Genomic DNA, 20910 nt, shown 5'->3' with positions numbered 1-20910 from the left:
TTCTTCTGAATAGTTTTAACTATCATATTAAATGCCCATTTGGCATTGACTTTTTATGTGTAGTGTGAAGAAAGAATTATGTATTTTTAAAAAATGGATAATAAATTGCCCTAACATTAGTTAACAGTCATCTTCCCTACCTTAATGTATGTGTGTGTTTGAGATGTGGTCATGTCAAGATGCCTAGGCTGACCTCAAACTTGTGATTCTTCTGCCTCAGCCTTCCAAGTAGCTGGGATTATAGCCATACATCACCATGTCTAGCCCTCCCTTGATGTGTTTTGCTGTTGGGTTTCTTTATATGGCAGAAATTAATAAGGTTTTATGCAAATTAGTTAATGGTATACTTCTGTAAAACTGCTATCTAATTTTAGATACTATAAAAAAGGAATTATAGAATTGTGAGAGTTTTTAAAGTTGAAATAGGCATCAGTTGAAGTCAATTAGCACTTCAGTAAAAATTTTAAGTGTCTACTATATCTCCCTTATTTTACCATGCATGTATATAGGATATAAGAGAAGTCAAATTCGACCTAGTAGAATGGAAAGAAGGAGCAGATTCTTTCTTGTGGATCTGAGTACAGATCTTTTCTTGAGCTATCAGCTTGGCCATATCATTTGGTCTCTGTAATCTGGAGGAGGAGAAAGCTTTGTAAGCCTGTTTGTAAGCCTGTTTGCAAGAATGTTTGGAAATTAGTTGTAACATATATAAATGTATATGTATATAAACACGTAGAGCAGTACTTGATGTATAATCAGTGACTGACAGATTTATAGTTGGTCTCTGACTTAATGATGGTTTGACTTAGAATCTTTTGACTTTACTTTGGTGTGAAAGCCATGGAAACCATACTTCATATTTTAAATTAGGATCTTTTCCTGGGTTAGCAGTGTGGTTTCGGCCATGAAATCATGGGATTCAACAAACCATACTCTATAGTGTACCGTGCTACTAAACTGTGATGCTTAGTAGGTTAACTGTATTAATTGCAGTGTTGAATTTTGATATATTCAAATTATGATGTGTTTATCAGGCCATAACCTCATCATAAGTTGAGAAGCACCCATAGTTACTATTTGATTGAGATTAATGTATTTCACATACTTATAGACCATTTTGCAAATTAGAAAATACTCTTAAAGTTGCTGTAGGAATTCAGGGTAGAATTGCCCATCTGGGAAATGAAGTGGAACTTGAAGATGTTTAAAGGATAAATTTCAGTTCTGGACCTTGAAGCCAGGTTTGAGGATGGATTTCAGTTAAGGTTTTGGATATGGATAGCAGTAGAATGTCCTAAACCACAAAACCAAGAAAATAAAAAACAATGCATTTTTTTATTGTTATTATAAAAATAATTAATGGAACACTTTATTTCAAACAAAGTGTTAGTCAACTTGAATTTAATGCACAATTTTCATACGATACTGTCATGTTACAGAAGTTTAAACTTTTTCTCATGTCCAGTTGAAATTTGATTTACATTTTTTATTCATCCTCATGTATAAAATCATTTAAAGTAGCTACTGAATTCTCCCAATACTTTGAAATCTCAATGTTGAGTGATTTTTCTTCCTATAAAATAATATGAATGAATAATTCAATCAATTATGATCTTACAAAGAGAAGATGTGAAGCAGTTTCAGTGAGGTTTTTTTTTTTTTTTGAACCAGGGATTGAATCCCAGTGTGCTTAAACACTGAGCCACATCCCCAGCCCTTTTTTTTTTTTTTTAAATATATATATTTAGAGACAATGTCTTGCTGAGTTGCTTAGGGCCTCCCTAAGTTGCTGAGGCTGGCTTTGAACTTGAGATCCTCCTGTCTCAGCCTGCTGAGCTGCTGGGATTACAGGCTTGTGCTACCATGACCGGCACAGGTTGAAGTTTTAAGCTATTGTTATAATTACCTATATGACTTATTTACTAATTTGTGATCATGAGAAAAATAAATGCAGCCCATTAAAACTATATCGATACACTGGGTTGAAAGGTGTTAGATGAGAAATCATTATTTATAATCCTTTCAAGATATGACATTTTGGGTTATTTTCTAAGACATATAGATGGAAAATATTTATAACCCTTCCCTCTATCTACTATTAGGCAACCATTTATTGTTTCTAATTACTTTTATTGTTTATATAAACAACAAAAATGACATCATTGATTTATTCAGTGGTTTGAAATGTCACTTCTGTCATTCATTTCCTTAACAATCATTTAGCACTTTCCATTTTGAGGCATATTATTTGAAAATGGGCTTAAAAATGAGCAAAAAATGGTCTTTCTTGGAGCTTATAATTTATAGTGTTATAGATGTATAAGTAAATTTTGATGGACCATGATACATTCTGTGTTATAGGATAGTCTAGGGTATTGTGGGAGTTCTGAACAACTACCCCTAACCCAGTTAAGAAGCGCCTTTAAAAAATAGATTCTCAGTCCCTATTCCTAGAAATTTTGAGTCTGGACAAAGGAATAAATTTGTTATTAAATTTGTCACTATTATTAAATTCCTCAAGTGATTCAGCCTACTGGCCAAGTTTGGGAAACACTGATTATAAATGATTAAAATGAATAATAATCTTGCTAGGGACTTTAAGTGAATTAGCTAGGGATGGAATAGATATTGATGTTTTTCAGATGATTTCTACTCATAGGCCAAAGATTGATTTTTACATTCATCCCTATTTGATTGTCATAAATTGTTTTCCTCAGATTATAAAATTTAACTGCCTCATAGGTGGGTGGGAGAACCTGGCCTATGAGTAGTCACACATAATTACTGACCTTGAATTACTGAGTAACTGTAAATCTAATGCAAGTCAGATATGGGCCTTGAGTGCTCACAGCTACTATAATCTTAGAATGCATCACTGGAAGGTTAGTGTAGGGCAAAAGGAGGCAGTAGTCCCCTGTACCCACTATTTCACATCTGGACTCCTGTGGATAGTTTCTAGGATCACATTGAAGGAGGATGTTGACACTTGGTGTAGATGGAAGGAAGTTGAGCTCCTCAGTAAATATCCACATGAGGAAAAAATAGGCTTGTTCATCTGAGAAAAAGAAAACTTAGACTATATAGTTCCAGAAGAACTGGAAGTTAACTGGGTAGCAAATAATCAATTATTCACTGACTCATTTATTCATTTAACAAATAATTATTTAGCACCTACTGTAACTTGATCTAGTAGATGCCAAGGACATAGTAGTAAAGAAGGACAAAAGCTATCAAAAAATGTGATAAGTACTGTGAAAGGAAAGACAGAGTGTTATTTCTAAGATTAGTAGCTCCAGAAAGATGGTATGTAAACACTGGTCCTGGAGGTATTCAGCAAGAGGGGGTTGGGGATATTATAGAAATTGTTCAAACAACTGCTATTGAAATCCTCTTTTGCTTTTAATGTCAGTAATTATGTAAGTCTTAGATTTATACTCCTTGCTACCTACCCCCACCCATTTCCATTCTCTCCAAATTCAATTCCAAGTCATCAAGTTTGAAGAATGCAATGATTACCTTTGTGATTCTCACACGTTTGTGTATAAGGAGTGACAAATTCTTAGAACTGACATCACTCTTCATTATTATGGTTTTATCTAGGCTATGAGTAATTGAGGATAGACATAAGTGTTTACATAAGTGCACTGTGATCTGATTTATAGCTTTGGTCCCCATTTATCTTGATATCTAGTCCACTCAAGTGAGGACTCTGGCATTTGATGGGAACCTGAATTTCTGTGGGAATGGCAGGCACAAAGAATGAGTAGAGTGTCAATGTCCCTTGTGTAATTTTTTATGTGCTCTAAATAGGACTATGATTCTTTTATCATTATGTTTTGAATTCTTAACATGTCTTGTCTAATTAGAAAAGCTGACCTTTCACAGTATTTTTATTTAAATGATGTGGTGGTATTCTTAGAACTGTTTGAAGTCTTTCAGATTCAATATTACAAACTAAGTTTGGACATCATGGAGGTTTAGATTTCTTTTCTCTTGATCCAATGTGACTTCCTGTTTCTAAGAAAACAGTTTCTAAAGACTCTTTAAAGGAATTTCTTGCATGCCTGGCAGCTCATGTAAAACCACATTTTAGTGAAATAGCATAAATGAAGTTATAAATGAAAAAAAATCAAAGAAAGAAACAGTAATGCAAATTAGTGTTTTATTTTGTGGAATGGAATCCCATAGAAAAATTTGGTGATTTAGGAAGTGTCTGTGGCCATGAAGCAGAAGTTTCATTTTGATTTGGTTAATCATCCTAGTTCAAGGGGTTTATTTTGTGCTTGTAGTTGATGCATGATAGCAAGTCAAACACTGAAAAAAAGAAAAGAAAAGAAAAGTTAAAGGGAAAAAGAAAAAAGTGCAGGCTTCCCTTCAAATGAATTAACATGTATGAAACTAATTCTCATGCATTGTTACAGTATTCTGGAAAAAAAAACAAGTAAACCCACCAGTTAGTCGATGGAGAGATGAGCGAGTGAGTCTTTGGTACTTACATCTTTCTCTGTGAACAGGAGACTCACAACTCTCAATTCTCAGTTCAGAGATACAACTTCTCCCTCTTGGAATCAAACTAGAAAGTGGCTTTTTGTAAATATTTTAACAGTGATTAAACACGCTTCCTTTATGACTACTAAAGGCAGTTTCTTCATTTGACTACTATTTGTTGACCATCTGTTCATATGCTAGGCATTATTCTAGAAGCACAGAGTATAGTGCAGAAGAAGACAGAGAAGGTTCTTGATTTTATCAATTAAACATTTATTTAAAGGTTTACTGTATACCAGAGACTGTTCTAGGTATTTTAAAAGTCCGAAGTTGTTTAATCCTCCTAACAATGGTTTAAGAACTCTTAATCCTTGTTTTACACTTATAAAGAATGAGAACCCAATCAATAAATGGGCCAAGAAACTGGACAGACACTTTACAGAAGAAGACATACAGGTGATTGATAAATATATGAAAAAGTGTTCAACATTTCTAGTAATTAGAGAAATGCAAATTAAAACAACTCTAAGAATTCGTCTTACTCCAATTAGAATGGCTATTATCAAGAACACAAACAATAATAGATGTTGGTGTGGATGTGGGGAAAAGGGCACACTTTTACTTTGCTGGTGGAGTTGCAAATTGGCGCAGCCACTCTGGAAAGCAGTGTGGAGAATCCTCAGAAAACTTGGAATGGACCCACCTTTTGATCCAGTCATCCCACTCCTCAGTTTATACCCAAAGGACTTAAAATCAGCATATTATAGTAACACAGCCACATCAATGTTTAGCAGCTCAGTTCACAATAGCTAGATTATGGAACCAACCTAGATGCCCTTCAACAGATGAGTGGATAAAGAAACTGCAGTATATATACACAATAGATTATTATTCAGTCATAAAGAATAATAATATGATGGCATTTGAAAATAAATGGATGGAATTGGAGAATATCATGCTAAGTGAAATAAGCCAATCTCAAAAAACCAAAGGTTGAATGTTTTCCCTGATAAGTAAAGAATGATATATAATGGTGGTGGGGGGTGTGGGGAGTGAGAGAAGAATGGAGGAACTTTAGATTATGTAGAAGGAAATGAGAGGGAAGGGGGTCTGAAAAATGGTGGAATGAGACAGACATCATTACCCTATGTACATGTATGATTACACGAATGGTATGAACCTATATCGTGTACAACCATAGAAACGAAATGATGTACCCCATTTGTGTACAATGAATCAAAATGCAGTCTGTAAAAAATTAAAAAATGAATAAGTAATTAAATAAAAAAAAAAGAAAAAAAGAAAAGAATGAGTCCCAGAGTTCTAAGTAGGAAGTGGGTGAGCCAGAGTTTGAATGCAGGATGAGTAGTCATAGCCACTCCATGGTCACTTCAGAAGCCTGGGTGGGATTCCTTGTTGATATACACACAGAGGAAAGAGAGGAAAATAAAAGCCATGGGTGGTCTGAGCACTCTTGATATTTTGCTGTGTTCCTTCTGTTACATGTATATGTATTGTGTGTGTGTGTGTGTGTGTGTGTGTGTGTGTGTGTGCACGCATGCATATGTTTAAGCACATGTGATATCATATTGGTTGGTTATCACTTATTTTCACAATGATTTATAGGCATTTTGGAGGCCAGTGCCTTTCATTAGAATTTTAGGTAGCTCTATGGTGTTCCATGGTTTGTCATGATTTATCTAACTAGTACCCTACTACTTGACAATATTTTCTATTTTTCAGTTTCATAAACCTTGTTTTAATGAATCCTTAAAAATAAATCTTTTTATAAATCCATGGTTATTAAAAAGTTTCTTAGTGAAGCTGTTAACACTCTGTAAATATTTATGCAGTGTCCTTGTGCAGCCTGTGGTCTATGAATATGACGACATTAACAGTGTAAACATGCTTTTCCTTGTAGGTTAGTGGATGACAGATGTGTGGTGCACCCAGAGGCAGGGGACCTTGCCAATCCTCCCAAGAAGTTCAGAGGTAAAAAAATATATATGTTTTATTATATGACCTAGGAGAGCAGATTGTTTTTGTGTTAAAAATAAGTAATGTGAAAACTTTATTCAGTGTGGAACTTTCAAATACCACTGAAAGTTCTTTTAAAAATGCACCCATTGTTTTTCTTTCATACACTGAAGGATTTATAATGAAAGAATAATTTCAATTTTTGTTTTGCTGGACAATAGTCTATCTGTTGAAAGGAAATCATGGTAATTAACTGTGAAAGACGATTTTTCAAGCCAGTAAATGCAGCCAAATAATATTTATTTATATATTTCTGTGGCAGTTATAAATGTTAGAGTGCTTCATTGTCAGCTGGTTAATTTATCTTTGTAAATTATTCAGGAGTGTGACAGTGATGCTTTAGTTTGGCTTCTAAATACACTCTGGATGGTGTATCATAACTAACAATTATCTTAGAAATCTTTTCTAAGCAATCTTAGAAGTAGCTTGATAATCTCTTTAACTGAGAAATTGGTCTAGTAGGAGATTGATTAAAACTCAGCTGTTACAAAAGGACTAATGGAATCTGTAAAGAATCCTAGAAAACTAATATCAGTAATTAAAAGCTTGCTCAAAGATATTTCATAATTTGTATATCCTTATAAGGATAAAAATAAATTTAAAGTGGCATTTTATCTTGAACACTCTGCATGCATTCATCCTTACAATGATAGAAATCAGCTTTAATAAACAATTAAAAAAAACTGCAGAGTGGAAAGGATTCTTTAGAGCCACATACTCAAGTGAAGATGTGCTCGTCAATGCACTGGGTAGGAGAGATAGTTAACATTTGGTAAATAGTAACTGTGTTTCATTCTCTATGGTAGGTGCTTTACATGTAGTATCTTTTTATGAGAATATTTCTCTTTCCCTAAACTTAGAACCTTGTAGAGAGAGTGATATATGCAATCAATGTCCTTTCAGTTAAACTCATCACTTTGGATAAAATCTAAATTTCTCCCCAAGGGGAGAAAACATAAAACAGGCTTTGAAAGGTACACTGCCCAACTGCCCACTGGAAACACTTGTAAAACTTTTCAGTAGGAACACTCCTCAATCCTGGGCCAATGAGGCCTTGTAATAGATGTCTCACAGTAAAATGACCATAGATAGGCTACCAGCCCTGAAGAATAGCCTGCCAGAGACTCTGTAGCAAGTGTGTGTGAAAAAACTGAAAAGGTAAAAGAGGGCAGAGAAACCCTCATGGGTAGGAATGGAGGTGAGGTAGATGTTAAAAAGCATGAACTAGCATGTTATATAAAACTGAGAAGAGAATTAGCACTCTGGAAAAAGAGATCTGAGGAAGTCACCCAGTATGTAACAGAGAGAGACAGGAAGAAGGAAAATAGGAAGATAGGACCTCTATAGAGAAGGTCCAGCAGCATGCAGCTGAATTCTAGGGGAGATTAGAGAGAATGGGAGAGAGGCAACTTGTGAATGGATATGGGTGAGAACTTAGATAAACCAGAGGAAAAAGTATTCTCCTGATGGAAAGATCACATTGTATTCAAAGTAGTAATGATAAATGCAACCAAATCCACAGGTAGGTACTCCCTTGTGAACTGTACAGCATTAAAAACAAAAGAGAAAAGTTTTAAAAGCAAACTGGGACAACACTGTATTTGTAATAGGAAAAAGCATGAGGTTCAGGTTTTGACTGTGCTATTCAATGTCCGTGTCCTCTTAGGTGGGTCACCTAACCATTTTGAGCCTCCAAGGACATAAGGTTTTGTGAGCCTTGATATCTTTCCAGAGCAAGTGTATGTAAAAGCGTTTAGGTCATTATACAAATGATAACTAACAATAGAAAGGCATAATGTATTTTCATTAAAAATATTTGACTCTACTCTTAAATTATAACCTCTCCCAGGGCAGAGTTTTATTTTATTATTTTTGCATTTCCCAGACATGGAGCTTTACCCTTAGTAGGCCGCCCCCGAAAGGGGCCATTAGATACTTTTGGATGAGACATCCAACCTTTCCCTGTGATAAAACTTGGTTCCCAGGGGTGCCCCATATTTCACTGCCAGGAGCCTGGGCAGCCTTATTCCTTTGGGGTCAGGAATAATTAATCTTTCAAAGATAAACGTTAGGGTTTGGGGCTGCCATTTCTCTTTTCCTCTTTCCCATTAAAGTAAATTGTTTTAAAGTACAAAGATTATTTTAGAGTATGTGAGGGAACCCTGAGGTAACAGTTCCATACTCAAGAGGTAAATACATTCAGATATTTGGTCTCATATTATTCAGTGGGCACTCGTTCAAATTACGAATCATTGTTTCAGGCGCTTCATCCCTTGGCCCAAACCCTGGCTTTTCCTGTAACCTAATGCTTTAGGTCATTACCCTTGCTGGTTTGCTCTCATTTTCTATTTCTAGTTTAAGACTAAATCATTTGGCTTATTCCATTTATTAGAGGAAAAGGAAGTTCCTTTCCTATTGGGGACCCAGAGTTCCCTTTTATCTTAAAGCTCAACTCTCCTCCCAAGAGTCACTGAACCCAATCCCTGCAGAGCCCCAGAAGAGAAAGGGTGACTCTGACCTGGTCTTCATACAGCCCACTAGTCAGGCACCAATATTGTTTTCCAGACTGCTTCATCCTCACCTGTTGCTGGTCCTTTACAGCTCTTGTGTTACACCATTTTATGCCTGATTACACTTTCCCTGTTCCCTTTGCCTTTAAAAGCCATTGCTGTTCATACAGCTACCTCCCAGAGACACCATCCCAGCATTTCCAGACTCCTCTGCCAAGTTTCCAGAGCACCCTTCCTTATTGTTACTTTTTAGATCACATGAAAAACAATAGTGTATCAGAAGTTCAGCTGCACCTCAGTTCTTCTTGCCTCAGCCAGACACATGACATTCTTAAATTAATTAAAAAATATTTTTGTTTTTTTATACTCATGCTATGACTTGTTCAAGTGAGTTGTAGCATTTTAGTGTCGAAGCAATTAAAACTACATCAGTACAACTCCTCCAATTTTTTGAGTGAGGTTCCAAAGTTCCAAATAAGTTATAGTGATTCTCCCAAATACACACAGTTGTGTGGTAGAGTCTTCTTTTGACTGTGCTTCACTTAATGAACAGAGAAAACCAAGTTCTAACAAATACACAATTTCCAAAGGGTTATTTAAAACCTGATGGACAGCTGTTTTTCAATAGAAACCACACAATGAAAATAATATAAACAGAGGCATAGTGGCATTAAATGAATACAATTCCTTTAATGCTCAGATATTCTCTAGTTTTAAAAAATAAACTTGAAACTTTGGAATCAACTTGGATGTACCTTAGAGTTGGAAAGGCAGGGTAGAGAATTCCCTTGTACCCAGTTTCCTTCAGTATTTGTATCTCATATTACTAAGGGACATCTGTCAAAATTAAGAAATCACATTTGTATATTACTAGGACTAAACTCCTGACTTTATTTTGATCAAGGCAGTTTTTTCACGTTTCTAGTTTTTCTTGGATCCCATGCTGCATCATGGCATCATGTCTCCTTAGTCTGTTTTGGTTTGTGACACTTTCTTGTTTTGTTTTGTTTTGCATGACCTTGACACTTCTGAAGAGTACTGGTAAGGTACTTCAGTCTGTCCCTCGGATTGGGTTTTTCTGGTGTTGTTGTTAGGATTGGACTGGAGTTAAGGTTTTGAGAAGGATACCAGAGAGGTTAAGTGCCCTGCCTGCGTTGTATCAGGAGGTGCGTAATAGCAACATGATTTATCACTGGTCTTATTTTTTGATATACAACTTAACCCTTCTTCCTCATCCTAAATTATGGCAGTTATTTTAGTTTCTTGGCTTTTTTTTTTTTTTTCTTCCCTAGACCCTTCTTATACTTCTCTATTCTCCCAAAACACCTTCTTCAAAAAAGTCTTCAAGACTTTTTTCCAAAAGTCTCTGCTTGTTAACGCATAATGGCTTTTCTGTTAGGAGAAGAAGCTGACTTACATCAAGGCAAGAGAAATTTACACTTCTTCTCTGACCCTGAGGAGGATAAAAACACAGAGGCCATGGAGAAGCCAGGGAGCCAGTCCCCAGGAGACTGAGGGAAGAGATGACAACCCCTTCTCTTGGTTGAGTGCATTCTCCCCAGCATTGGACCTTTAGCCTAGAAAGTTCCAACTCTGAGATTCTGTAATCATTTGACACAATCATAATCCCCCAACTTACCACAGGGCCACTTCTGGCAAGCAGCAAGTTCTTTTGCATGAGTAGGTCAGAGTACTTCAGGAATTGGGACTAAAATGAAGAATTTCTTTTCTGTGCAGTGCAAAAGTGGGTGGTGAAGTCAGAGACTTGAGGGAAGATCCACAAGATCATTTCTTTAACCCAATTCCTCCTTTTTGGATAATTTAGGAAACCATTGTATGTGTGTGTGTGTGAGTGTGTGTGTGCGTGTGTGTGTTGGGAGGGTACTGGGATGGAATCTATGGCCTCAGGCACGCTAGGCAAGTACTCCATCACTGAGCTAGATCCCAGCCCTTTTTATTTTATGTTGAGATAGGTTCTTGCTGAATTCCCCAGGTTAACCTCAAACTTGTTATCCTCCTGCCTCAGCCTCCCAGGTAGCTGGGATTATAGATGTGTGCCACTGTGCTTGGCTTCAGGGAATCCCTTTAGAAGGCAGGCCTCACCTTTTCTTTTGCTCCTGGAGGTCATACGCTCGGGTACATAAATGAAGAAGAGTTCTTGCTAAGTATTTGCTTTGACTTTTTATATAATTGGAAATGTGATTTAATGGTGATTTCCCCCTATAAACCAGTTATAAATATCTTCTTTACCAGCTTACCAATTACCGTGTTGAATTTCTTCAGATTTGGCATTAGTGTAATTTTTTTTTTTTTTTTTTTTTTTTTTTACGAAGACCAACTATTTCAGATTTGAAATCAACTAATATTGAGCATTTGATACATGATATGCTGTTCTTGGGGCTTTCTATGCATTATTACTTAGTCATTCCAATAACCCCTTGAAGTAGAAGCTGCTGCTACTCTAATTTTTCAATAGAGAAATATACGTATAAAGAGGTCATGCAACCATCTTAAGGTTGCCGAATTCGTTAGTGGCAGAGCTGAAATTAAAACCAAGTTTTATGACCCCAGAGTTGTTTGTTTTTAACCACTATACCATTCTATCTATTGAATTACGCCCTCCCATAAATTCTACTTGTTGATTCTATAAAGAAACATAGATTAAATCTAATCCTTCCACACCATTATCATTTAAATATTTGCCTAGACTGATCATATTCCCACAGGTCTATTCTTCTAAGTCTTAATTCTTTTTAGTTCTTTTACTTCTTGCCAACCACAGATTCTTCTGGGATTTCTTTAGTCTTTCTCAGACTGCCTTGTTTGTCTTCTGGTTAGGCTCCTGTTTGACAATTTAACTCTTAGCCCTGTAGAGGGAACTAAACATAGTACAGTTGAGTTTATTCTGATGAGAACTCTTGTCACTTTTGGAGGCCACATTTGTCCAAGTCCTGAGCAGGGTTCCCTTACTCACCCTGAGTTTTTAGACAGTCCATACTACAGATGTAGTCATTTGCTGCTCAAAGAACTTTAGAAATTTGCAGTGGATTTCCAAGCCAACAACTACATGATTTTTATTAAAAACCTTTAAAATTCTTCAGTTGAATGGTACTACCCCTGTAAGTCCTGGGTGTTTGTGGTAAGTCATCAGGTAATAACCCTCTACTGCTAACACCCTACTATTAAACTCTGAAGTGGCATGGAAATTGGATAATAAGTTTGCTCTTCTCTTTGAAGCTTGGGAGAAGGGCTGAAGGGTGAGGCGAAAACAGATTGCCCTGCCTCTTTGCTTCTCCTTTTGAATTAGTCAGGGTTGTGAAAGTGCTTGTACTTTAAAATACTTCAGTCTCTGTTGGAGAATGTTTCTGAGTGATAAAGCAGGATCGCTTTTGAAAGGCTCATCAATTACTCCTCAAAGCAATTTATAACAATTCACAAAATTATTTATGTGTCTAAAATATGATGTTTAAACTTTAATGATTTGTGACTATGACTGTGAGGTTTAATTCCCTTTTTAATAGTAAGAAGTGAGGGGCAGAAAATTAACAAACATGGTTCCTGTGGTTTGGTGGTTTAGTGGGGGTAAGAAAACTCTCGGGCTCCTTCCCTTATCATTCATGTACCCATGGGCTGATTTCATGAGTGCAGACTCATATGTAAAAAAACCCCTTTCTCATGTTGTATATGAAATTTGTAGTCCAAATTCTTTGTAAGCAGTGTATAAATATTGTTTTACTGTGAGTATGTTAATCCAATAGCTATTACTCTTTTCACGAATAGAAAGCCCTCCATTTTGAAATTCTTCACCTTGATTGCTTATGATTTTTTTTTTTTTTTTTTGCACCAGGGATTGAATCCAGGGGCGTTTAACCACCAAGCCACACACCCAGCCCTTTTTTTATAAAATTTTATTGGAGACTGGGTCTCATTAAGTTGCTTAGGGCCTAAGTTGCTGAGGCTAGTTTTGAACTTGTGATCCTCCTGCCTCAGCCTCCTGAGCCACTGGGATTATAGGCATCCACCACCGTGTCCTCCTGCTGCTTATGATGGTCTTTCTCTTTGTTGCCATATTTAATCCTTACTAGTGTCATTTTACAAATGTAAACTTTTGGAAAGTGAAGTACTTGCTCAAAGTCACACAACCAGTATATGGGAGGTAGGCTTGTTTGAAGCTGTTGATGTTCAACTCTATAAGATGGCGGATGAGGACATATAATGGGGGATGGGAGGGGTTAGCGTTAGGGTTAGGGTTAGGTTTAGGATTAGGGTTAAGGAGGGTGGTAAGAATGGAGGAAGGAAGGACTGTATAGAGGGAAAAGAGGGGTGGGAGGGGTGGGGGGAAAGGAAAAAATAACAGAATGAATCAAACAACATTACCCTATGTAAATTTATGATTACACAGATGGTATGCCTTGACTCCATGTGCAAATAGAGAAACAACATGTATCCCATTTGTTTACAATAAAAAAAAATATTGTGGATTCATTCAGCAGAGGTTTATTGAATGTACACTGTGTGCAGTGAAGTGTGTGGACCAGTTGTTACAGTCCAGATGAGTAAGAAATAAAAGCTGCTCTCAAGGAATTTATAATCTAATGAGGGAGATAAGATGTGTATATACATAATTGTAACTCATGGTAGAAAGAGATAAGGGCTAAATAAAAAGATATGGTGAAGGTATTATGGGAGGATGGAGATTTTAATTTCCTGTTTTGAGTGATGAGGAAATCTTCTTCATTAAGAGTGTATGACCGGAATGACTTGTACCTGAGGAGAAGGGACACACAGACTTACTTTCCAGGCTCAAGATGTACCTTTTCATGACAGTAGTTTTTAGGGTAATAATCGAGGTGCAAAGCTACAGTGCATTCTTCTTTAAAAAGCAATGGAATGTTTGGTATTCTTTAGAGTATAATATAGATTAAAGCACCAGCCATTATTTCAGTACATTTAGTCTTTTGCAAGTGATACACAAGTAAATCCATGATAATGGAATGTGACAAAATGTTCTTTACTGCCTCTGCTGCTAATAACTCACGTTTATGTTAGCCTTACTATATGTCAGGCAATGCTCTAACTGCTTTATAGTTTATTAATCTACTTAATTATCATATAACCTATAAAGCATATTTATTAAAATATTGTCTCTGTATACAAGATGCTATCACAGAAATTCAACAAACAAACAAAAAATACCAAAAACCAAAATAAGGCAAAGCCCAATGAGTTAGAAGCTTATTTGTCTTTCACTCAGTAGTTCCTGTGTGAGTGACCCAGGACCAGCTAGTATCATTATCAACAAAGGGCTTTCAAAGTTGCTCTAATAGTCATCATTTCCCAGTCAGCAGAAAAGAGGTAAGATGAGTCCAGGAAAAGTGGATTCTTTTTTTCAGGAAGATACATGGAATATCATATATCACTCCCATTCATATATCTCATAGGCATAAAGTATATTGAATTGAATGGTAGTTCTGTAAAACACATGTTTGTGTCCTAATGTCCAAATCCTATGAGTGTGACCTTATTTGGAAACATGGTCTTTGCAGTTGTAATTAAGAATTTTAGGATGAGATCACCCTGGATTACCCAGGTGGGCCCTACGTCCAATGACAAGTGTTCTTAGAAGAGGAGAAACAAACAAGAGGGAAGGCCTTGTGAAGACGGAGGTGCAGCGTGGAATTTTGCTGACATAAGCTGGGAACGCTTGGAGTCACCAGAGCTGGGAGAGGCAAGAGAGCATTCTCTTCTAGAGCCTTCAGAGGGAACATGGCCCTACCAGCACCTTGACTCTGGATCTCTGGCCTCCATAACTGCTATAGAATTTATTTATGTTGTGTTAAGCCATCAATTTTGTGGTGAGTTCTTACGGCTGCCATGGAGACGGATACACATATCTGTCTACATATTGTTGCAAGGAGACTGAGGAGCTTGGTGGTTGGGGGCTGGCCAAGTGCTAGCCTCAACTGTTCAAAGGAAGTAGAGGGTGGGTATGGGGAGGGGGTAGCATTCTCTGTCATATCCCACTTTATAGACGAGGAAACTAAGGGAAAGAGAGACTCAGTAACTTGTTCAAAGTCGTACATCTAAGAGGAAGGAAAGCCACGATTGCAGTCTAGACCCTTAGCCACTATCTCTACTGCCTGTAAACCCAAGGGGCAAAATTCCACTGGCTTTGGGATTCAGAAGAAGAATGGAGGTAAATTGGGAAAGTTAGCATTATTAACCCGGTAGAGAGGAGGAGGTTGAGGAGAGAGACATTACTGGTTGGGGCACTGAGGTGTGAATTAGCATGACTGGTTTGTGGTTGTGGCTTTGAAGACATGTTAAAAGCTTGGGAGATTGTGGAAGAGTGGCAGAGATGAGCTGAAAGGAGGGTCCTGATACCTAGCAGCCTTGTATGCCATACTGAGACATTTGATTTTTACCGTAAGGCATTGAATGAATCCATTATCAAATTTATCAGCTAGGACCCTCATACATTTCTGTTGGTACACAAAGTGCAGCAGCACCTCGAAAAACAGTTGTCCATTTATTAGACGGTTTTACATATACATACCATATAACTCAGCAGTCTCACTCCTAAACATTTACCAAGGAACCATGAAAACCTAAATTCACACAAATATCTGTATATGAATATTTATATCAAAATCTGGAAACAGAGAAAATCTCCTTCAGGTGGCAAGTAGGTAAGAAAACACACAATGATGCATCCAGATGACAGATGTTCCTCACAATAAAGAGGATGAGTTCCTGATGCTCCTCAGACTCAGAAGGTCACATAACACATAATTTATTTGCTCTTCTGGAAATGACTGATACAGGAGAGATGAATTTGGCCAACTCAAGATTCAAGAGATGGTTAGAAGTTGAGTTCACTCAGATAAACTTTTGGCTTCACTGAAAAAAGATTTAAGTCTCCACAATCTACATTGCTGTGAGTAATTTTTACCTTTAAGCCTGTCTGTGTGGGGAAATGGGGAAAGACCTCATTCACCTGACTTTGCCTCTCTGGGCCTTCAAAGGAAAGTGTATGGTAAGCTCTTCAGAGAGTTACATGATACAGTTCTACTTTTAGGGAAAAGAATGATCCTTATGAGAGTATAATTAAGTGCATTTTAATGAACTTTATAGGCTGCTCTTCTAAATGACATGGAAGGTTATAGTATTTCTACCTATGCTACATGCTACATTGTACTACATTCATTTTGACTCTTTTTTTTTTTTTTTTTTTTTTTTTTTGAGATAGGTTCTTACCAAGTTGCTCAGACTGGCCTTGAAGTTGTGATCCTCCTGCCTCAGCCTCCTAAGTAGCTAGAATTGCAGGTGTATGTGCCACTATGTCCAACAACTATATATTCTTTAGGAAAGTAATCCCAGTTATTTTATTCTATAGCATTTCCTATATAAAATGTACTTTTCAATAATATAGTTTCCAGGAACACATTGTAGAGAGACTCATTGACTGTGGAATTGAAACTTTGGCTCACTCAAATTACTTTTCAATGAATCAAATAGTAACTATTTTTAGGTAAACCATTTCCCTGTCCCCTCTAGTCTTACTGTGGTAGGCATATGAATGGCATATTGAAATGTCAAATCAGTTCAGTTTTTACATGCACTGTAGTATAAATAGAAGTATTTTCAGTGGACAGGAGAGTGTTATACACACATTTATTATTTTAAATGGAAATATGCATGAATCAAGATTGTGCTTCTATGATTTATGGTAGATGAGCCTTGTTTTTCTCATTTCTGAATATTAAAAAGATTAACAGAAGTTTCATTTAGTTTATGAAAGTCTCTATAGTATAGCTCCTTAAAGCTTAACAATCATTAACTTTTTCAAGTTACACAAAAGATCTATCTGCTCATTGTGTATTCAAGCCCAGGTTAACTGCCATACCTTCCCAGGTGTTGACTTAGTGAATGTGCGGTTTCATGATCTTCTTCAAGCAGGTGCCCTTGTTTATAATTTGTGGTTTTCAAGGTAAATACACAATTTCAGAAGAAAGCAAACATTGCTGGTGAGTGGCAGTATTTGTTTTATAAATGCTTGGAAGTGGTTTAGAAACTGTCTTTTTAAGAATAAGGTGGATAACAAAAGCAGCTCTCACAATTAGAGATGCAGCCTCTGTTAGCCAGGTACTAGGGATCCATTCACCTTGTTCTCCTCCAGCCTTGCTTACCCTTTTAAAGTTGAAGACCTCTGAAAAGTGAGATTTATACCCTAAAAATGAACATGGTGGATCCCTGGGAACTTACTGAGTCTCAGTACTTCTCTAATGTCTTCCTGTAGAATTGGGGTGCTGTGGGTATGCTCCATGGGATGAGTCGGAGGTGGTTAGCCTTCCATATCCAGGGACTCTCAAGGCTATGAAGAACTGGAAGATAATCAACTTATTTTAGAGAATGTCCTATTCTGGAATTATAAGTGGGCTTCAACTGTTTTCTTAAACTAGCATTTCTAAAGGATAGAAGACTCAGCTCTGTTTAGAAATAGGGCTGTGGATACTTGTCCTCCTGCTTCTGTTTAGATATGCTGCATGAAGCAGAATTTGATGGTTGTAAGAAGCCTCACTTATGCAACTTGAACTCTTGATTATATCTGCATAATTAAATGCCTGGATGTGGGTAAATATTGAAAGGAAAGTAGTTAAATAAAATTGATTGTGTGGTTAGGTTTGGAATTAAGTTCTGTTATGTGGTCATATAAAAGAAAAAAAATCCAGTACCCAAAATGTCATGTTAAAAATATAGTATGACTGTCCAGGGGGCAATGCAAAAAGCAACTTAAAATAACATTGGAAAACCTTTAATTCATACTTCATCATTACCCTTGTTTTCTTTTTATATATTTGACCGGTATTGTCAAATTAAAGGCAGATATTTCTTCTCATTGGCTTATAGGTAAGAAAGCCAGGAAAACAAGATAGCTCCCTACTTTTACCCTAATACAGAAGATGGTGGCAGTGTTCAAAAGGATTCTTCCAATATTCTGCCTGTCTCTTCTTTCCTACACAGAGAAAGTTTATTAAGCAGTCTGTAATACAACATTTCTTCACTTCCAAATAGCCTAGAGATGCTGACTCAGTTGAATAAAGGCTTTGGTACAGGGTACATGGTCATTTTTTGTGGAGAAAACAAAGGCAACTAGGAAACTTTGTTGCGTGTGACCTCTGAACCAGGTTATCATAGTGTATGGCAACTGAGCAATGGATTGTAACTATGAATTAGTGAACACAAGAGGTCATGGGACAAAGGCCTGTGGGAACCTAGCTTGGTATCGTCAGGGGCTCCTCCAGATCTTATGGGAAGAGTATGCAAAATTCAACTATTTTCACAGTGATTCTAAGACATTACTTGCTTTTTCCACTCTCATTCTTTCTTAAGCATATAATGTTTTCTGGAGACCACCTGATGCTTGATGGTGCCACCTCTTTGTTGGCCAACAAAATGCATACTTATATTTTATTATATTGCATATTTCTCAGTTCTAATTTGTAGCAGTAGCTATAGATAGAAACAGTCCATGGAACAAAATCTCTTTGAGTTCTTCTGAGACACCTTAAATTTTTTTTTAAGAGTGTGAAGGGATCCTGTGGCCCAAAGTTTGAGAAAGGCTTTCTAGAGGAGCAATCAGGAACCAGGAGTTAGGAACACACCTAATTGAACTATGGGAAATGACATATGTTAAAAGCAGTACTGGGGGAAAGATTAGGTAAGAACCAGGCCAGCGAAAGTGATTAGAAATCAGGAAGTTTGCTGGGCCGGGTGGCACATGCCCATGTCCCAGTGTTTTGGGAGGCTAAGGCAGGAGGACAGTGAGTTCAAAGCCAGCCTCAACTTAGTGAGACCCTAAGCAACTTAGTGTGGCCCTGTCTCAAAATAAAAAATAAAAAGGGCTGGGGATGTGGCTCAGTGGTTGAGTGCCCCTGGGTTCAAGCTCCAGTATCAATTCAGGACATCATTAGGTAAACCCAGGAGGCAGGACAAAATAAGACTACAGGAGAAAGGTTGTTTCTGTAAGTTTAAAAAAAATTTTTTTCCAGTTGTCAATGGACTTTATTTTATTTATTTATATGCAGTGCTGAGAATTGAACTCAGTGCTTCATGCATGCTAGGCAAGTGCTATACCACTGAGCTACAATCCCAGCCCTTCTGTAAGCTTTTTGAGGGAAACATTGTGGCCCTACTACTGCAATTATAGCATGAGAGATTTTTAATGAATATTTGTGAATGATAATCATAAAGATTATTATAAAGATTATTGAATCAAACAAAAATTTTGAGATGTATGAGATATATCATAGGACTACTTATAATAGAGGATACTTAAATATATAAAAAAAACTGATTTAATACATCATGATTTATACTGAGAGGGAATTTAATGTACTCAAGTAATAATGATATTAGAAAATGTGGAATGGAAGAAAAACTCCCTGTGAGACTATGTAGATAATACATTTCCAATGAGCTACAATATGTAGGTATATGTATTAGTCAGCTTTTGTTACTGCTACAAAATACCTGACACAGACAACCTATGGAGAAGAAGAGGTTTATATAGCTCACAGTTGTTTTGGAGTTTCAAGAGCATGATGCTGGCATTGGTTCAGTTCTCAACTGCATCACATCATAATGGTAATAGTGAGGGAAATATGTGAGGAAGCAAGAGAATGATTACATCTTGAACCAGGAGGAGAGAGAAAGAATAGAAGGGGCGAGGATTGTTTCTTTTGTAATAACACTCTTGCGAGAATTACCAGAGAGTCACAGGAAAAATACCAAGGTGCCTCAGAAGAACTACTTCATGTCCCCAAGACCTAGGACCTCCCACTATGCCCCACCTCCCAAAGGTTCCATCCCTTCCAGCAGTGCCACCCTGGTGACCATGACTCCAATCATGACAGACCCTGGGGGGACCCAGATCCGATTCAAACCATACCAGCATGTGCAGGTTTATGGTTGGCAAATGCATCTGTCTGTCTCTAAAAGTATATATACCAAAGTGATAACATGGTTAACTATGGGGTAGGAAAAGAAGGGCCATTTTTTTTTTCTTTATCCTCTGGATTTTCTACTTTTTTTCAGTGATTACATACCAATTTTGTATTTAGAAAAAAAAAAAAGACCCTAAATTTTAAATGTGCATACATGTATGTTTTCTTAAACTTCTATATAAATAATTCCAGTCAGGTTTCATGTTTGGAGACTTTCTGTCCCAGGCTTAGAACTTTTACATTTCTTCTCTGCTTGTGTGAACCTGGCCTAAACATCTGGAGTTAGCAGAGGCAGAGGATTCCAGGTAGAAGGGAAGCCCTGGCAGCCAGATGCTGCTGCTTCCATTGGAGGAAAGACAATTTTAAGAGATTGCTTTAGTGAAGAGAGAGCCAACAGAATGGGAGAAAATCTTTGCCACCTATTCCTCAGATAAAGTGTTGATTTCCAGAATATACAAATAATTTTAAAAGCTTAACACCAAACCCACAAATTATCAAACTGATAAATGGGCAAAGGAACTAAACATATACTTCTCAGAAGAAATATGAATGATCAACAAATATATGAAAAATGTTCATTTTTTCTAGCAACATTTCTAGCAATCAAAGAAACTACACTGAGCTTTCATCTCACTACAGTCAGAATGGCAACTATCAAGAATACAGGCAACAATAAATGTTGGCAAGGATGTGGGGAAAGGGTACACTTATATATTGCTGGTGGAACTGCGAATTAGTGGAAAGCAGTATGGAGATTCCTAAAAAAACAGAAATGGAACCACCATTTGACTCAGTTATCCCACTGCTCAGTATATGCCCAAAGGACTTAAAATCAGTATACTACAGTGATGCAGTCACGTCAATATTTA

The 20910-nt window shown here is 36.9% G+C and overlaps 1 protein-coding gene across 2 annotated transcripts in view; it reads left to right on the top strand.

Annotated features, from left to right (window-relative positions):
* Itpr2 (inositol 1,4,5-trisphosphate receptor type 2) overlaps positions 1 to 20910 on the top strand; it is a 462398-nt gene that overhangs the window by 36152 nt on the left and 405336 nt on the right. For both annotated transcript variants that reach the window (XM_047550877.1, XM_047550878.1), the window contains exon 2: positions 6410 to 6480. In XM_047550877.1, coding sequence (XP_047406833.1) covers positions 6410 to 6480 — 71 coding nt within the window. The remainder of the gene's footprint in view (positions 1 to 6409; positions 6481 to 20910) is intronic.

This window comes from Sciurus carolinensis, chromosome 4 (genome assembly GCF_902686445.1).
Source record: "Sciurus carolinensis chromosome 4, mSciCar1.2, whole genome shotgun sequence".
NCBI classification, from domain to species: Eukaryota; Metazoa; Chordata; class Mammalia; order Rodentia; family Sciuridae; genus Sciurus; species Sciurus carolinensis.
This window is presented reverse-complemented; position numbering and strand designations above follow the sequence as displayed.